Raw genomic sequence first — 16,329 nt, 5'->3', positions numbered from 1 at the left:
CAAAAAAAAACACATAATTACACCAAATACACAAAATAATGTTCTTTTTAGCAACATCATATGACCCCTTTAAGCTTGCGGCAGGGTGTGTTCATCTCCTAATTTTGGGGGGAAAATTACCATTGCCTGAACAGAAAAGATTATTCCTCATTTCCATTTCAAATCTCGGCGCTCTTGTGGCATCAGAGCCTCACAGAAGGACGAAGCATTGTGAGCTGGTTAAAACCTACGCAAGATACACTCAGTTTTGAATCGATCTGACAAGTGAACATGTCTGAGACAGAGCTAATAGGATGTGTTATTTTCCAGAATGCCGCTTTGCAGTACGCAGCGGCCTTACAAAGAGTTACAGGATTGGATTCATGCTTGTGGATCAGTAAAATACACAGTGAACCTGGCTTCACCTGCTCTCTCAATGGTTTTGACAACACAAGGTACCCGAAAAAGAGTCTCAACTGTGCAGCAGTTGAGAAGTTTCTTCGCCAAGATACAGGCCTCATGCCCTGCGGTCTAAACACACAGATGAAAGAGTTAGATGTTTATTCATGTTTTTTTCCTTTTCTTTTCTGGAGTCACTGTTTCTGTTAAGAGATTCTCAGGTCATCATCTGCACCAAACAAATGTGCAAAACTAGTGACTGTTTTCAAAAGGTTTCCACAATCACTCCTCCTTTTTCTTTTGGTTTGCAAACATATAGCTCCGCCCCAAGCTCACTCTATTGGCTGAGTTACTGTTGCTATGTCAAACTGCTTAGAAAACTCAAACAACAGAGGTTGTTTTGAGCGTCAGAGTCTTTACAGGTTGACACTTTTCAGGTAAATAAACCTTCAGGTAGTTCACTTAAAGTTGACTTTGCATCTATAGAAATTATTTTAAAGAACCCAGGAATTCATAATGCTAGAATCCATCATGGTTTATACAAAAATCATTTAGCAATGCATCTGTTTTCAACACCTATAATAACAGAAATGTGTCTTGAGCAGCAAATCAGCATATTAGAATGATATCTGAAGGATCATGTGACACTGAAGACTGGAGTAACAGTGCTGACAATTCAGCTTTGCATCACAGGAATAAATTACATTTTACAATATGTGCAAATAGTTATTTTAAATTGTAATAATATTTCTCAATATTACTGTTTTTTTCCTGTATTTTGATCAAATAAATGCAGCATAAGAGACGTCTTTCAAAACATTTTTTGGGTCTTAAATATGCTGTTTTACTTCTAAAATTGTCTATCATCCAATATATACATATTTTATTATTATTTTTATTTATTTGACTTTTTAAATGTTAAAATAGTATTGCATTTTAAAATTACATTTTAAGCCAATTTTATATATTGTTAAAATGTTTATTAAACGTTTTGATGACTCATCCTGAACCGGTTTAGGATTTTCTCCAATCAAATACTTTCTAAAATGTCCCGTCTCTAATGTTGCATGCAAAAAAAAAAAAAAAAAAAATCCACCAACAACATCAAAACATACAACTGTTTCTAACCTAATTAATAAATAATTTACACATTTTACTGTACCTTTAACTTTCAACATTTTCTTTACAGTCATCTTTATCATATAATGCAGTGTGAAACACTTTCAAAAACCTACAGATTTATGATAAAAAAAAAACTATAATTATGTAGAGCTCTTTGATTTGATTGATTTTTTAAAAATCTTTGGTTTAGTTCTAGCTATCTAGAGGTACATACAGTCCTCTAATATTGATGTGGCTTCAGCTTCGCTTTTAATAATTTAATTTTTAATGTCAATTAGTTCAAGTTGGTAGGAATGCTTCTCCATCAAAGACACCGGGAAGGCTATGGGCTTCTCTCGGGCTAATCTAGTGTCAGTCAGCAGGATTGTACTGCCCTCCTGTGTACAAACACCACATCGCAGTGCTTCGGTCCTTATCACTGCAGTGTCTCATCTCTTCTGTATTTGTTCTCTCTCGGTCCAGACGCTGCAGATGGGCATTCGTCACTTCTCAGGGCTGTTTGTGTTGCTGTGTGTGGGTGTGACAGGGGCCTTACTCACTCTGGCAGGAGAACATGCCTTCTATCGCCTGGTTCTGCCACACATCCGCCGCAGACAGAAGTTCAAATACTGGCTTCACACCAGTCAGGTGAGCCATGCTTTACGCACACATTTGACTTTGTTTCTCCTATTTAACACAATAGGGGATGTTTCATAGAATGTCATTTTCATAATGAAAGTGAGTTGTGATCACGTCTGTCAGATTTAGACTTTTATGTTCCAAAAAAGCCACTCACACACTCAATTAACCTTATTTTCTTTTTATTTCAGTTTTAGTAATTTTTGTAATTAATCTGAAACTTATTAATTTTAATTAAATAATAAAATAATATATCAGTTAAATTTGTATATTTGGTTTAATACATAATTATTTGTTTAAATAATTATTTGACAATGATTGCATCTCAGGTATTTTGGGTAATAAGTTAAAAAGTACAATCAGAACTTAACCTAGTCTTTATTCAGTTTTCAGTAAGCCAGCTGATGTACTTCCAGTTTAATCAATAAAATTATAATAAAAAAAACAACTAAATAGTATTGTTGTTTTTAAATATAAAAACTAACAATTTTTGTTTTGTTTTTTTGATGAATACTAAAAACTAAAAATCATATAAATAATATAAGTAAAATAAATAAATAAATAAATAAATAAAACACTGAACCCAGCATGTTCCAAATGATGAGGTAGATAACTAAATGTTAAATTTCACCAAACTATTTGTTTAAATGATCGATATTTTTTCTATCGTCTGAGCAGCAACCCCCCTCCCCACCAAATGTCAGCTGTCACAGAGTTTATTATTCTATCAGAATGTTTCCTTTCTTCCTTCCACTGATTACTAAGATTAAGAAAGGCACAGTTGTGTTATTCATGGGCTGAAGCTTTGACTCTGTAAATGAGCTGTGCTTGATCTCTCCGGCTCTTTCTCTGAGGGCTTGTGGAGAGATTACTGTCAAGCCGAGTCAGTAATTGCCATCTCTGGAATATTGATTTTTAAAATCAAAAGCATGATGCCAATCTCTCTCGTTCATCCCTTGATGAGATAAATCCCTTTTTTTTCTTTTCTTTTGCAGAAAATCCACAGAGCACTGAACATGACTTATGAGGATGTGAAACGGCAGCGGGCGAACACAGAGAAAAGGTTTTGACTTTGTTTTATTAATCTATTTTTTATTTTAACAGCAGCTTATGGCAGCTTACTTCATTTTGAATATCAAAAATGCACTTGGGTTTAAATGATGTTTCACTGTTTTTACGCAAGAAGAGGATGATAGTGTTATGATAGAGGAGCTCTTTTAATGGTTATAGTTCACCCCCAAAATAAATATTATTAGAGTATTTATGAACATTTTTAATTATTTTTATTTTACTTTAAAGTTTTAGTAATTTTATGTGCTGTCATTTTTATTTGTATTTGTTTTTATGTTTTTGTTTAGCATTTAATTTTGTTCATTTTTAGTCAGTTATTTATTTTAATTATTTTCCAAGACAACATTTTTTCATCTAATATTTATATTTTATTTTATTTCAGCTTTTTTTCAATTTATGAAAATTATTTTTAATAATTAATGATGCTGCTGCTTTTGTTATTACAGTAAGCTGAAGATGTAATGCAGCCAGGGCCGTCCTTAGGGGGTGTGCAACTGGTGCAGTCGTGGATTTTCATTTTTGGGTGCTCTATCCCTTTAACAAAAATCACTTGTCTTGGCTCTGTCTTCCTAGTTGTAACATCCAGAAAGCCCAGCCGCATCCACCACCTCCACCTGCTGCCCTCGGATCCTTCGCCAGATGGAATAACGAGAGTGCCAAAGCGGTGCAGGAGCCCAAAGACAACAAGAGGGTCCATTTCAACCTGGAGACCCTCAACACGCGCCGTCTCTTGCCCCGCGTCATCTCAGAGGGTGGTCAGGCCAGCTCTGCCTCCGCTTTGAGCTCCGGGGCTGGGAGTTTACTGGCGAGAGTGTGTGAAAACGGAGGACCCGTTCAGCGGCCCGCCTCTTCCTCAGTGAGATCCTCGAGTCCCTCCAGAGAGAATGAGCTGGAGGAGCTCCAGGCCAAGATCGAGGAAATCCGCGGGCATTTGAAAGCCGCCCTGGCTCGTAGGGCGGAGCTCCAGACTACACTGGCCAAAGAACGAGCTGCTGCCGTCATCGCCCCGGTGACCACCGCAGCAGCTCCGCCCACAGTCACAGCCACCATATGCCCCGCCCTCACCAAAGAGCCAGCAGATTTGAAAAGGTGATGCTCACAATGTCTGAAGTGAACACAGTACACATGACAATGGACATGTTTTTCTATCTTTCTCCTCCCAAAAAAATCTCCCTGGACTCTTTTAAAATCAGCACGCTAAGGCAACATTGATCCTTGGTATGGTTTTGCTAATAATAATGCTAATAGGGTCTCATGTGGCTTATTTTCTAAAGCCCCGCTGTGAAAGCAGGAGCTACCTGGATTTGGACATTTGCATTTGAAACCGTTGAAAGCACCAAGCAAGCCCATGCTTTCCTCTCACAGCTTTATTTATTTGTGGAGCTTTCCCTCTGCCCAGCTGTTGTTTTCTTGGTGGATATGGATCGGAATAAACCACTGTTGCACCCGAGGCCTCCTCATGGAGTCAAAGGTAGAACAAAGCATTGACTTTGCTGTTTTGGAAACGATTTTATTGCTCGGTTGTGTCTGATCTCAAAACTGCTACTGTTAATGATCTTTCTTCCCTCCATAAAGTCATGTGGACATATGAATGACCAGGTTGCTTGTTTGAATTAAGTTTGATGTTGAAGAAATAAATGTGATCTTGTCATAAATTTACCTGGACAATACTTTATCTGGATTACTATTATATACTATTACAATTATCAGCTTGAGCACAGTCAACATCTAATTGACGTTTTAGTCATTTAAGTTATGATTATAAATTATGATATAATTTATGCTTGCTTATATGATGCTGGCAAACATTTAGGATATTCACTTTAAGCAGATGTTGACAGCAATGCTTTCTAATGATGGTAGATTTTTTTCCCCCACACTAAATTCACAGTATAGTCAACACAAACTCAAAACACCCACCTCATGATTTATATGTGATATTTTAGCATTACACTGCAGTCTTTTAACCTGTGAAGAAGGTGGTTTCCATGAATGGGTTACATGTTATATATATAATATATCTTAACATCACACAAAAGAGGTGAGAGGGTTGCAATTTTGTCCTATATTCAAAATTAAGTCATAAATGTGTATTAATATGTGATTAATATTAAACTACTGCCCTCTCACCATGCTGCTTTTTAAAATTAATTGAATATCATGATGTTAAAAATAGAATACATTTTAACACTTCTGGCAGTGTACCCTATGAATGGAATGAGCCAGTTTCAGGGGTTAATAAAAAAAAATATATATAAAAAAACTTTTAAAATTGCTAAACCTGCTTGTTTTAAGCTCTTTGCTGTAAATTACGGAAAAGTTGATTCACTTGCATTAACGTAGTCAAATATTTTCTTTTACCTGCTTTCTCAAACTTTCATGGCAGCAGCAGCAGTTTTTTTTTTACCTTGTAAATGTGTTGAAATTCTTTATATTTTTCATAAATGACTCTCTCACGAGAAGTGAATCAAACTGAGGATTTCCATGTTTCGTGTGATGGGCCCACGTCACACTTTAATACACATGCTCCAGTGTCAATTATAAACTCCGGCTCAAACCCCAAGCTGACAGAGAATGTTTATAGTGAGTGTTTATCTGATCTAAACCAGGTTAGATTTTTTTGGTTTTGTCAACTCTAGACCTACTTTGAAACAGTTACAACTGTGTGTGAAAGGCCACTGAAAGATGAAAGAACCACAAACAAAACAAATAGTTAAATGGAAATTAATTTCATCTCTTTATGCAAACATTACAGTTAAATACATTTGAATGACAGAATCACAGAACTGAGAATTTTTTTTTTTTTCAGTTTCTGTCAAGACATCCTACACGATGCACCTAAACACTACAATCATCTGTTTCCTTTGACAATGGCAAATAGGCACCGAAAAAAAATTATATTGAGGAACTGATTATAAAACCATAAATCACTCTTTCAGACCTATTATCCTTTATGGATCTGAGCCTTACAAAATATTGCACAATTTAAAAAAAAAAAAAAAAATCCAGAGCCTGGCTTTTACTTGCCATATTGTTGCATAGCCTTTAAATGACCATCCCCATCCACAGTCGTGTGTCACAACAGACAACAGTTTCCTTTGTTTGTTCTCTTAGTTTGCGGTGCGTTTAGTGAAGTTTTTACACATGGTCGTAAAGATCATTCGAGACAGCCACTGATCTTCCCAACTCAAACATATGGAGAAACCTCTACAAAAGCAGAATATGAAAAGACAACAGACTTTTGGATCAGTGAATTCAGCTGATGGCCTGCAATGCTGTGAAATGAGCACAGTCTGACCTTCACTGCTTACGGCTGTTTCCAATTTTTTTCTGCTAAAGCAACTACATGTTCATTCTTGCTTCAGTTGCTATTTTCTCTACTGGCTTTGAAGCCTCTGGTAAGGCTATAGACTCCAATGTACTTGGCCAAAGACGGAAATACAAGGTTGACGATGCTTCAGTTTTAGAAGCACAAGGCAATAATCTATACACCATCTCTCTCAAAGCCAGACTTGACCTGAAGAAAAACCGAAGACTCAAAGACGAGTCTGTGCAAAAGACAACATCTGTCTCTTGATGAGGATTACAAAGCATAGATATGACACCATGATTTAGACAGGGTTTCAATGAGGATCATGTGGAAGGAGGACTTATTCGAAGTACAATGTTGCTTTGATCTCCACTTCTTTTGACTACATCAAAGCACTCTGACCACCAATAGCATTGGATTCAGGAGTCAAGCTGCTCCATACCTAGGACAAGACCATATCTGAGTGCAATGGCAGGTAGAACATTTTGGTGGCTTGCTGTAGTGAACAAGGTAGTAGAGGCCAAAACAATTTTAACATGACTAAATTAATTTTCACTGCTTCAAGTAGGCAGCATTAATGTTATATCATTAGAGGAATGGAAAGAAAGCCGAAACAATCCTTGCACGAGATGTGCAAAGTGTGACTTGTATTCAGATTCGAAATAAGACTGCCGCCTGTGCAGCCAACTGATACCAGCAACTCCATAATCAGGAGAAACGAAAGTACCATTATTGAGCGATACATCACGTTTTAAACTGAATACTACCTGTATTAAATGTTTCAATCATTAAAAAAAAAGAAAAAAGAAAATCACATATAAAGACTTCAAATGATCACACCCTCACACATGGCATCATTTGGACAATTCAATACGAATTTTCTCTTAAGAACATGACTAGACGGCAAAAGTCTGCTTCGGCACTCCTCATGTTCACGTTGGAGGTTTCCAGGATGTAATTACATAAAGCTCCATCACGGCTTCTCCTCTTGATGCCTTCTGGAATAATTTACAGAGAGAGGTGGTGACTGTAGAATGTGGATTCATTCATTCAGAATGGGGGTGTGCGACTCAAGCTGGGGCAGAGTGGGAGTCCGAGCTATCGCTTTTGGTCTCCGTCTTGTCGTCCCAGTCCGTGGCGCCTTTAAGCGTTTCTGCAACTCTGCAGTCTGTGTGTGAAGTCATTTGCGAGGAAGTTTCAGATTCCGTCTGCCCTCCTCCACCACCAGGGGGACCCAGACCCTGAGCACAACTCTGTCCCGCAGAAGCACTGGCTGCGCTCATGTTTCCAACTTGGTTCTCTCCTGCAGAGCTCGAAGCACGCAGCTCTGTTACACCTGCACCCGATGACGCCGGTTCCTGGATCCTTCCTGGCTCCAAAAGAGAGTCAACCAAATGTGGAACTGACAGGACGTCTGGGCCAATGGCGATCTCGGCCATCCAGTCGAGGTCGGAGTTTGATGGTTCGCCGGGCAGACCAGTATTTACCACCAAGCCATTGTGAGCTTCGAGCTGAGGTTGGTCTTGTGCGGCTTGCAGGTCCTGGCCGTTAGTGTTCGCATTAGCAGCAGCGTTAGCCTGGCCGGCGGGTGCAGCACTGCTAGTGTTGTTGTTGAGATTGTCCTGCAATGCAGTCTGGTTTCCTTGACCCACCTGCTGATTTTGAAGCAGCATCTCCTGGATCCGGATCTGCTGCAGGATGGCCGGAAGCTCGTAGTGGTGGAAAAAATAGATCATTGAGTGCTGCGCAAGACAAAAGGAAAATGCTTATGAGCTACAGACAATTCTATGCAACAGGCTACACTGAAAAAAAGCTGAAATAAGATACCTGAATGAAGAGCCAGGAGGTGACCAGAGCAAGACTGCTGTACTGGCCGTTAAATCGGTAATGATACGCATAGAAGGCAAAGTGATACAGATAAAAGAATCTGGAAAACAGCACAAGAGATCTTTTAGATGCAGTATGTGGTGTTAACCACCAAAACAACCTAGAGAGCTGCCTTTCTGTCAATTCCCTACATAAGGAGCTCACTTTGGCCATGTTTACATGCACAACTTTTGTTTCAATCTGAATTAATTCCAACTGATGAATCTGAATGTAGTGTTTACATGAACACTACATAAAGCGATCGGGTTAATGTGTGTGTTTAAGCCACAAGCTTCAACTCAGAACATGCGCACACTACACAAGTTTCCCACTGTTTGCACATAATAACCATTCTAATACACTACATTCGCCACACCAATATCACTCCTGGGAACTCCAAACTGATTCCAGTAGAAGGTGATAAAGTGCTGCCAAGCTGAACGATGACAACTGGAAAATTATTTTTAAATGTCAATGATTTTTTAAATGATTTTCAAAGTCAATGTAAATCAGCAGTAGAGGAGTCTGGTAAGACATCAGAGCCATTGGCATTTACCTGTTCTGATAACATACCTGAGCCAGTGGCGCTTGCTTGTATTGGTGTGGCAGCAGATGGCATCATATTGGTCTGCCAACCAAACAATGAGGATGATGTAGAAGGCAGTGGTTGTGTCATTGAAAAACTCAGACATGATGGCCTCCATCCCTGCAGACAGGTTTAAAAACAGGGTATTTACAGTAAAACGACTTTCATAAAACATTTTAATAAGAAATTTTTTATGTTATATATGAAGTCAACAAAATAAAAGTTGATGGGAGATGCACATGAATGAGAACATCTCTTCAAACCCCAGCAGTGAGCTGTACCTACCCACAAGAGCCAGGATGACAGTGAGGAGAGGGGCAGCAGGGAAGGCAATGGTCATATTCATCTCCAACATCTGGAGAAGGTCCACTGAGAAAAACCGAACAGCAGAGAGATAAGTCTTTGAAACAGTCTAAAAATCATAGCTTCTGACTGTATTACAGACTTGATCATGGAACATGATGATAAATGGTTTTTCACCGATGAAGCCCAAAGAGGCTGATGGGAACTTACCTATAAAAACAAAAATCTGGTGGTGCGAGTACCGCAGCAGCATGGACACGGATAGAGTCTGAGAGAGAGAAAATAAAAAGTGACTCTGAGTTTCCATTTGATTTAGCAAGGAATAGTTCAAATATTATAGTTCTCTCATCTTTTCCTCACTTGTACGAAATTCTTTCTTTGAGATTTTCTTTCCAAAAGCTCAATTTCTGAAGAACATTCTGGTCACTTTTTAATATGATGTACGTGAATGATAACCAAGTTACAAAAAACAGACAAACATACCAAAGTTGAAGTCATTATTTACTGCAAAATTGTAAATGGATCATTCTTTAAAGTCAGATATATTCAAGTAAATTAGTTCAGCCAGCACGCCAAAACAATCTGAATGACATTTCCAAAATCTGATCTTTCTTTTCAAATTCAACTCCTTGACCTTTGGTGACAGCTGTTTTTTTTTAAGCTTGAAAGCTCTAGTCACAGTCAATGTGATTATAATGCAGTAAAATTTTTACCATCTGTTCCATTTATAAAAGTCACGGGAATGACAAAATTATCAATTTATATTTCTGGGTAAACTAATTACCTAAATGCTCAAACTGAACTAATGTGATGACATCACATAAAATCCAATCACTGACAAGCAACTGTTGTGTAAGGGCTGCTACGGCAGAGAAAGTACTTACAAAGATAACCATGATTACAAAGGCAGCTAGGTAGGAGGTACGAGCCATCCACATACTGACAAAACGGTAGTGTTCTCCAGAAACCACGTTCCTCAGAAACCCTAAAAAAAAAAAAAAAAAAAAAACACTTCATGGTTACGGCATCACCAAGGAAACAGCGTTCTTAAACGGGAACGTCTAATTTACCTTTGTTTTCCTCGTTCTCTGCTAAAGCCTTCACACTGGACATCAGGATATCATCATAACCCAGACATTCATCCAGGAGGAAGCGACTGAAACCATCGCCAAAGCACTGATCCTTCATGGGGTCTGCAAACAGGCAGAGAGAGATTAAGTGCAACTTTATGCTTTCCCTTAAAAAAAAAGAAAAAAGGTATGAAGTCTATTGGCCTTGTAGAAGGAGCTCACCAAGAAAAAAAAATAAAAATAAACACTCTCGTCATTCAAAATCTTTATGACCTTCTTATAGACCTCCAAAATAATTGTCAATTCATTTTTTGTTATTTTTTAAATTTATTATTTTTGCATTTTGAGAATTACAGCACTTTCACATAAGCACAAATCAAGAGAACGTCAACTTGCCTGGTTTGCTCCCACGTTTAGTGACAACAATTGACCGTGTGAAAGAAAACAGGCTGGCTGTATTACACTTCAGTTTGAGCACAATATATCAATAGAGATAGCTAAACTCCAAACTTGTGGAGGCTTGTTACCAATGCAATGTAACACAACTGCCAAATTCAAATTCGCTACACTTTCCTCCATGCAACACAAAAGGTGACTTAGAATATTTTGTAACTCTTTTAAATTCTATTAGTGAATGAGGACCAGGTGCATTAAAAAAAAGACCATGCAACTTTAGTCTGTTTATTATTCAAAGGCATAGGTTATATAAGTTACAGGTGATTGAAATAGCATGAAGATCAGTAAACACTGACAATTTTAATTTTGGGGTAATAATTCCCAAGAATGTTACAATATTAACGTGCAATAATAGAATATTCTATGGGTTTTTATGGGTTTTGCCAGGTTTTCTGTTGATAGAGTGTGATGTACTCACCCAGGGTCACCACCATAACAGGGATGTTGAGTCGCTGCCGTGTGGCCTGGGACAGCCGTAGGAAACCATATTCCAAAGAATATTCAACAATATACTCTTCTTGGGGCCACACTACACACAAACAAACACAAACACTGATAAACGCTGACAACTTTTCATTGAATTTAGAAATTCTATTTTTCTAAAAACTGTTATTTCACAACAATGGTACTATAAAGTTTTTCTGTATTAATAATAATTAAAAAAAGAAAACTATGTTGTCACTGATTTTTCTTTTTATTCAATATGCAAAATACAGTGTTTATTATATGTCCTTTTAAAAGATCCTTCCTTCGGGATTTGAAGCTTTAATTTGGGGGACTGATACCTCGAAACTGTCCTGCAAATTACACCCCGCTTATCATACACATTTTAAATAACTCATTTGCATTCAGATGTGAGGTTTGGAAACTGTGAATTTGTATCTAAACCAGCGGTTCTCAATTCCAGTCCTCGCGCCCCCTGCTCTGCACATTTTGTATGTTTCTCTTATCGCTTCAAATGTTTTTTCTATTCGAGCGTAATTGCCCTGCGAAGTGGACATCACAGGATATTCCGCCATGATTCCAGTTCGAAGCGAACGTATGTGTTCCATTCAAAGTGCACTGAAGTGTGCGAGACGTGAATTTAAATTGTATTTATTTACAGAGGTAAATGATGTCACACTTGTCCTTGTGTGAAGACGTTTGCAGCACAAATCCGTGAATGTTCTGAAGTGAAGTAAACTTCAACAGATTTCCCCTGCTCAGGGAGTAGGGAGCAATGAACACTGTGTAGGGACCATGTCAATGGGAACACAGTTCATGGATGGAGCTGACTTCTAACGAGCTGATTATCTGAATCAGGTGTGTTAACAAAGAGACACATGCAAAATATGCAGAGCAGCGGGTCGCGAGGACTGGAATTGAGAACAGCTGATCTAAACTAACAAATTACAGTATATGGGACCCTCTGATCTTATCTTACAAAAGACCATTGTGATCGTTTCTGAAGCCATGTGACTCACGCAGCACATGTGGCCTCTGGGAAGGGGAAGGTAATAATGTGGGAACAGAAAGAAAATCTGAGCAGGGGAAGTGAGAAGGGCGGCACCTGATGGAGGGAGGAGAGGGAATGAATTCACACAGGAGGAAGAGGAGGAGGAGGAGGAGAGAACCAGATGGCTACGGAGTGGGGCGTATTTGAGATGTTTACCTGCTCGAGTTAGCATCTCAATCTCGGAGACAGTCTCCCTCAGCGGCTGCATACCTTTAGAGGGGGCCTGACTGAAGGACAGATCCTGGGAATCGTTCAGGCTGGAGCCAGGAACACCGCCACTCATCGACGGATTCAGACGTGGCTCGATGTCGAGCTCAAACTGTACGTGTGATAAAGAGACAAAGGGCAGAATCCGTCAGAGCGATCTGGAGAACAAGGGCCATTTTAATTCAATGTATTAATAATATATCATTATTAACTGTCCACCAGGAAATTCCAAAAAAGTATGCTATTTATATAAGTAGCTCACACACACACACACACACACACACACACACACACAATAAACATCTAGACTATTCAAGTAATTTTTATAAAAAGACATTACAAACTGTAAAAGCACCATAAGCACATACAACTTATATGAGGACCACATTAAAATTAGACTGAGTTAATATTATATATAATAAATTCTATTATAGAATATTATGTATTTTATATACTTAAAGTTAATAATAATAATAATAATATTATTAATAACTAACTTCTTAGTAGTAGTAGTAGTAACAGTATATAGTATAATTAATAATAATAATAATAATAAGTGACTATTATTTTTATTAGTAGTAATAGTTACAGTACATTACATAAATTAATACAATTATTTAAATTAACAAATATTAGAAATTATAATATTGATTTACTGTTGGGCAACTGCATGCTATCCAACTATTTTGACATGAATTCTATAATATTTTATAGAAAAGAGCTGAAAGGAGCACATACACACATAAAAAAGAAAGAAAAAAATAATAATTAATGCATTTCTTTTCTATACAAAATCTGTCAAGTTAAAAATAAATTTATAAAAGCACAATAATTCCTTGTGTGAAGACCAGTCTGAACTGTAGTTTATATTTTATATATATATATATATATATATATATATATATATATATATATAGTATATATATACACACACACATTTTAGATGGTAATAATAGTAAAAGTGAAATATTATTAACAATAAATTAACAATAACAAATCTAAGAAATTAATACTGATTTGACATGTTAACAGCATATGCATTTGTGACAACAGGAGACTGAGTAATTAAATAATAATTAGCAATTTTTAAATGAAGTATGGATGGCTCCCTGTCCTTGTTTTCCTGTAGCTGTGTAATAAACTCACCTGTACTGTGCTGTTGTCAAACATCTCCATGGTCATCTCTTCCTCCTCTTCAGTGTCTGTGGGCACCAATGGCTGTCTGGTTTCACTTCCGTCCTCTGATTCTTTCACGAGGCCCTGGATTCCCTCCGTCTCCGAGAACTGCAGAAAGATGGGTGCACGGCTGGAGTTGCGCTGGATCTCCACACGCAGGATGCCGTCGCGGGGCCATTTCTCCCGCACATGCTCCAGGCAGTTGATCGGAGAGCGTGAGAAGGCAATGTGGATGTAGGCCAGGATGAAGAGCATAAACAACGCCTGCCAATCAAATGATATGAAATTAAAGTGAATTTAAAAGGTGTAGAAAAACTACAGAACAGGCAACAATTAGGCATTAAATGTTGCACTCCCATAACAATAATGGCATGAAAATCCCTCCTTATATATTTATAAATCAAAATTCTGAAACTAGCACTGAAATTGTTATCATCTGAATCATTACAGACTTTTGTCATGCTAACATAATTATTATATATATATATATATATATATATATATATATATATATATATATATATATATATATATATATATATATATATATATATTTTTTTTTTTTTTTTTGCTAAACATAGGACAAAATTCAGTTAATTTGTTTAAAAAAAAAACTATAAAAATATTAATAGTAATATAAATGAATGTTAATTTTGAGTATATATTGCAGACATAAATACATATTTTTTTGTTAATATGTCACAAATGTTTACATTTTCATAAACTAATGGATGTTTTTGTATAATAAAATAAATAATACACATATAAACAACCTTGTATCCAACAAAAGTGTTATTATAGTTAACTAAAACATTAAACAAAATAAAAAAAGATTTTATTTCAAAACATATATAAAAATATTGCAGTTAGTCGCCAAGGCAACATCTCATTTTCATTTAGTTTAACTTGACGTACTAAAATAAATACTAAACTAAAGCTGAAATAAAAAATAAAATAAAAATGAAAATATTAAATAATAACTGATTCAAAATATTAATGAAAATTACAATAGTGTCTCAACAATACTAAAATAACACTAGTTAGATAATGCCACATTTTCAACTTAAACAGTGAATAAATAAATAATAAATCCTATAATTTATGTAATTGTTTCACAGCTTTACAATTTGTATAACATGTTGCAGCAGTAATAACCCATTTTAGTTCAGTGAAAAGAAACTGGACACTATACTTATTTTGACTTAAGTAAAATTTGCAAATAGGATACAGCTGACAGGTAGGACCTAAAGCCATGGGTTAGCTGGCATATACATGATACTCATAACCAGCATCCATCCTGATGTTTAGGGAGCATGGCATGCTTACAGGTGAAGGCAGATAATCAATCAAAACTCAGCGTGTGTAGAGCATCTGGGAAGGATTACTACAGTTTAAATATACAATATACATTAAAAACAGGTCAAAGTTCACCTTTAACAAGACGAGGAACTCGAATATTCGTCTGAAGGACGGTGGGAAGAGTCTGGCGTACGTGACTGCCATCTTAAAGAACAAGGCGTGGAAGAGTCTGTCTCGCACGTTGATCAGTGGGTTCTGGTTCATCGCGGGGTTCCGGATCCGGTTCGGCCCGCCGTTGTTGTTCAGTGGGACGTTGTTGTTCACATTGCCCTGGTTGTCAGACATGGTGGTCGTTGTTCAGTAACTTAATAAGGAGAAAGCCCAGCAGAGGTCAAGCAGACAGCAACGTGCGCAGATCCAGATGAGCAGGCCAGTCACACAACATCAGCACACGCCGATGATGATCCTGCTTCAACAAAACTGGACTGAGCTTCAGATATCACCACAAAAACGCCCCGACAGATGCTGAATTTTGTAAGGATGTTGGTGGGCAAGGCTTCTTCCACTCCTACCATGTCATAACCTAGCGAGCTAGCAAACTTCTGAAGCTCTAGAGCATTGGACACAACTGCTAATCGTGTGGTTTATATACTGTACGACGAGAGGAACATAAATGTGTTTTAGAGTAAATATGTCCGGCAGATGTGACTCAGGCCTCCTGCATCTAACTGTCACTCCAACCAAACTAGCTAAACTTGCTAACTCACGCGTTTATTGCTACCAACACCAGCTAAATGCATAATATCCACTCGGGTTTGGAAGTGGAATATCGCTCAGACGTTGTAAACTGAGTGCTTAAAAAGAAAGAAGCCTGGAATATCACGCAGCACGTCTGCTAACAGTGGTAAGCTAACAAGTTGGTCGAGTTTCCCCTGAGGAACCCGTATGTTCAGGTTCCGTTTAAACAAACACCTCCTGCTATCACGCTGACAATGTTCGATTAAATAAGGCGTCGGATACTTGATGATATCTTGCCAGAACCATCCGAATGCAGCGACTGCAACCTGTCTTACAGACCATCTGTTTACACAACCATTTTCTGGAGCGTAGCGGACTTGGGAGTAGCAGAAAAGAAGCTTTTAATGAGGGAAGCGTTTCCACTCTGGTCACGCTTCCGCGGTTAGTCACGTGACATCGAGGCACGTGATCTAACGATTACCTTATTAATAATTTGTACATTTTTTAATTTAACAATTTAATTTAATTTCAGTACTAAAAAACAGCGCATTGTTTATAAGTACCAAATGTTTACTAAATTACTATAGTTTGAGAGGGAATAAGTTATTGTAAAATGGTTCGTCACGTTATTGAA

At 37.4% G+C, this 16,329-nt stretch overlaps 2 protein-coding genes across 3 annotated transcripts in view; one reads left to right on the top strand and one right to left on the bottom strand.

Annotated features, from left to right (window-relative positions):
• Nucleotides 1-5,065, top strand: part of LOC109061747 (glutamate receptor ionotropic, NMDA 3B-like) — a 120,763-nt gene extending 115,698 nt beyond the window's left edge. The window contains exons 7-9 of the mRNA XM_042734498.1: nucleotides 1,963-2,127; nucleotides 3,114-3,181; nucleotides 3,763-5,065. Coding sequence (XP_042590432.1) covers nucleotides 1,963-2,127; nucleotides 3,114-3,181; nucleotides 3,763-4,282 — 753 coding nt within the window. The 3' untranslated portion in view covers nucleotides 4,283-5,065. The remainder of the gene's footprint in view (nucleotides 1-1,962; nucleotides 2,128-3,113; nucleotides 3,182-3,762) is intronic.
• An 837-nt stretch (nucleotides 5,066-5,902) lies between these two features.
• LOC109061748 (membralin-like) lies at nucleotides 5,903-16,110 on the bottom strand. 2 transcript variants are annotated; one of them, XM_019078843.2, is made up of 11 exons: nucleotides 15,090-16,110; nucleotides 13,629-13,922; nucleotides 12,432-12,594; nucleotides 11,199-11,309; nucleotides 10,325-10,447; nucleotides 10,139-10,239; nucleotides 9,465-9,522; nucleotides 9,237-9,320; nucleotides 8,939-9,071; nucleotides 8,327-8,426; nucleotides 5,903-8,241 (listed from the first exon to the last, which is right to left on the bottom strand). In XM_019078843.2, exons 1-11 carry the CDS (start codon nucleotides 15,300-15,302, stop codon nucleotides 7,570-7,572), a joined length of 2,052 nt encoding a protein of 683 aa, XP_018934388.2. In that variant the 5' UTR covers nucleotides 15,303-16,110; the 3' UTR covers nucleotides 5,903-7,569. The 2 variants fall into 2 exon arrangements, with proteins under 2 accessions (XP_018934388.2, XP_042590433.1); XM_042734499.1 differs by having other exon boundaries at nucleotides 12,486-12,594; nucleotides 15,090-16,109.
• Between the last annotated feature and the right edge of the window lie 219 nt (nucleotides 16,111-16,329).

The sequence above is a fragment of the Cyprinus carpio genome, chromosome B11 (genome assembly GCF_018340385.1).
Source record: "Cyprinus carpio isolate SPL01 chromosome B11, ASM1834038v1, whole genome shotgun sequence".
NCBI classification, from domain to species: domain Eukaryota; kingdom Metazoa; phylum Chordata; class Actinopteri; order Cypriniformes; family Cyprinidae; genus Cyprinus; species Cyprinus carpio.
The sequence above is the reverse complement of the archived record's forward strand: the minus strand, read 5'-3'. Positions and strand labels throughout refer to the sequence as shown.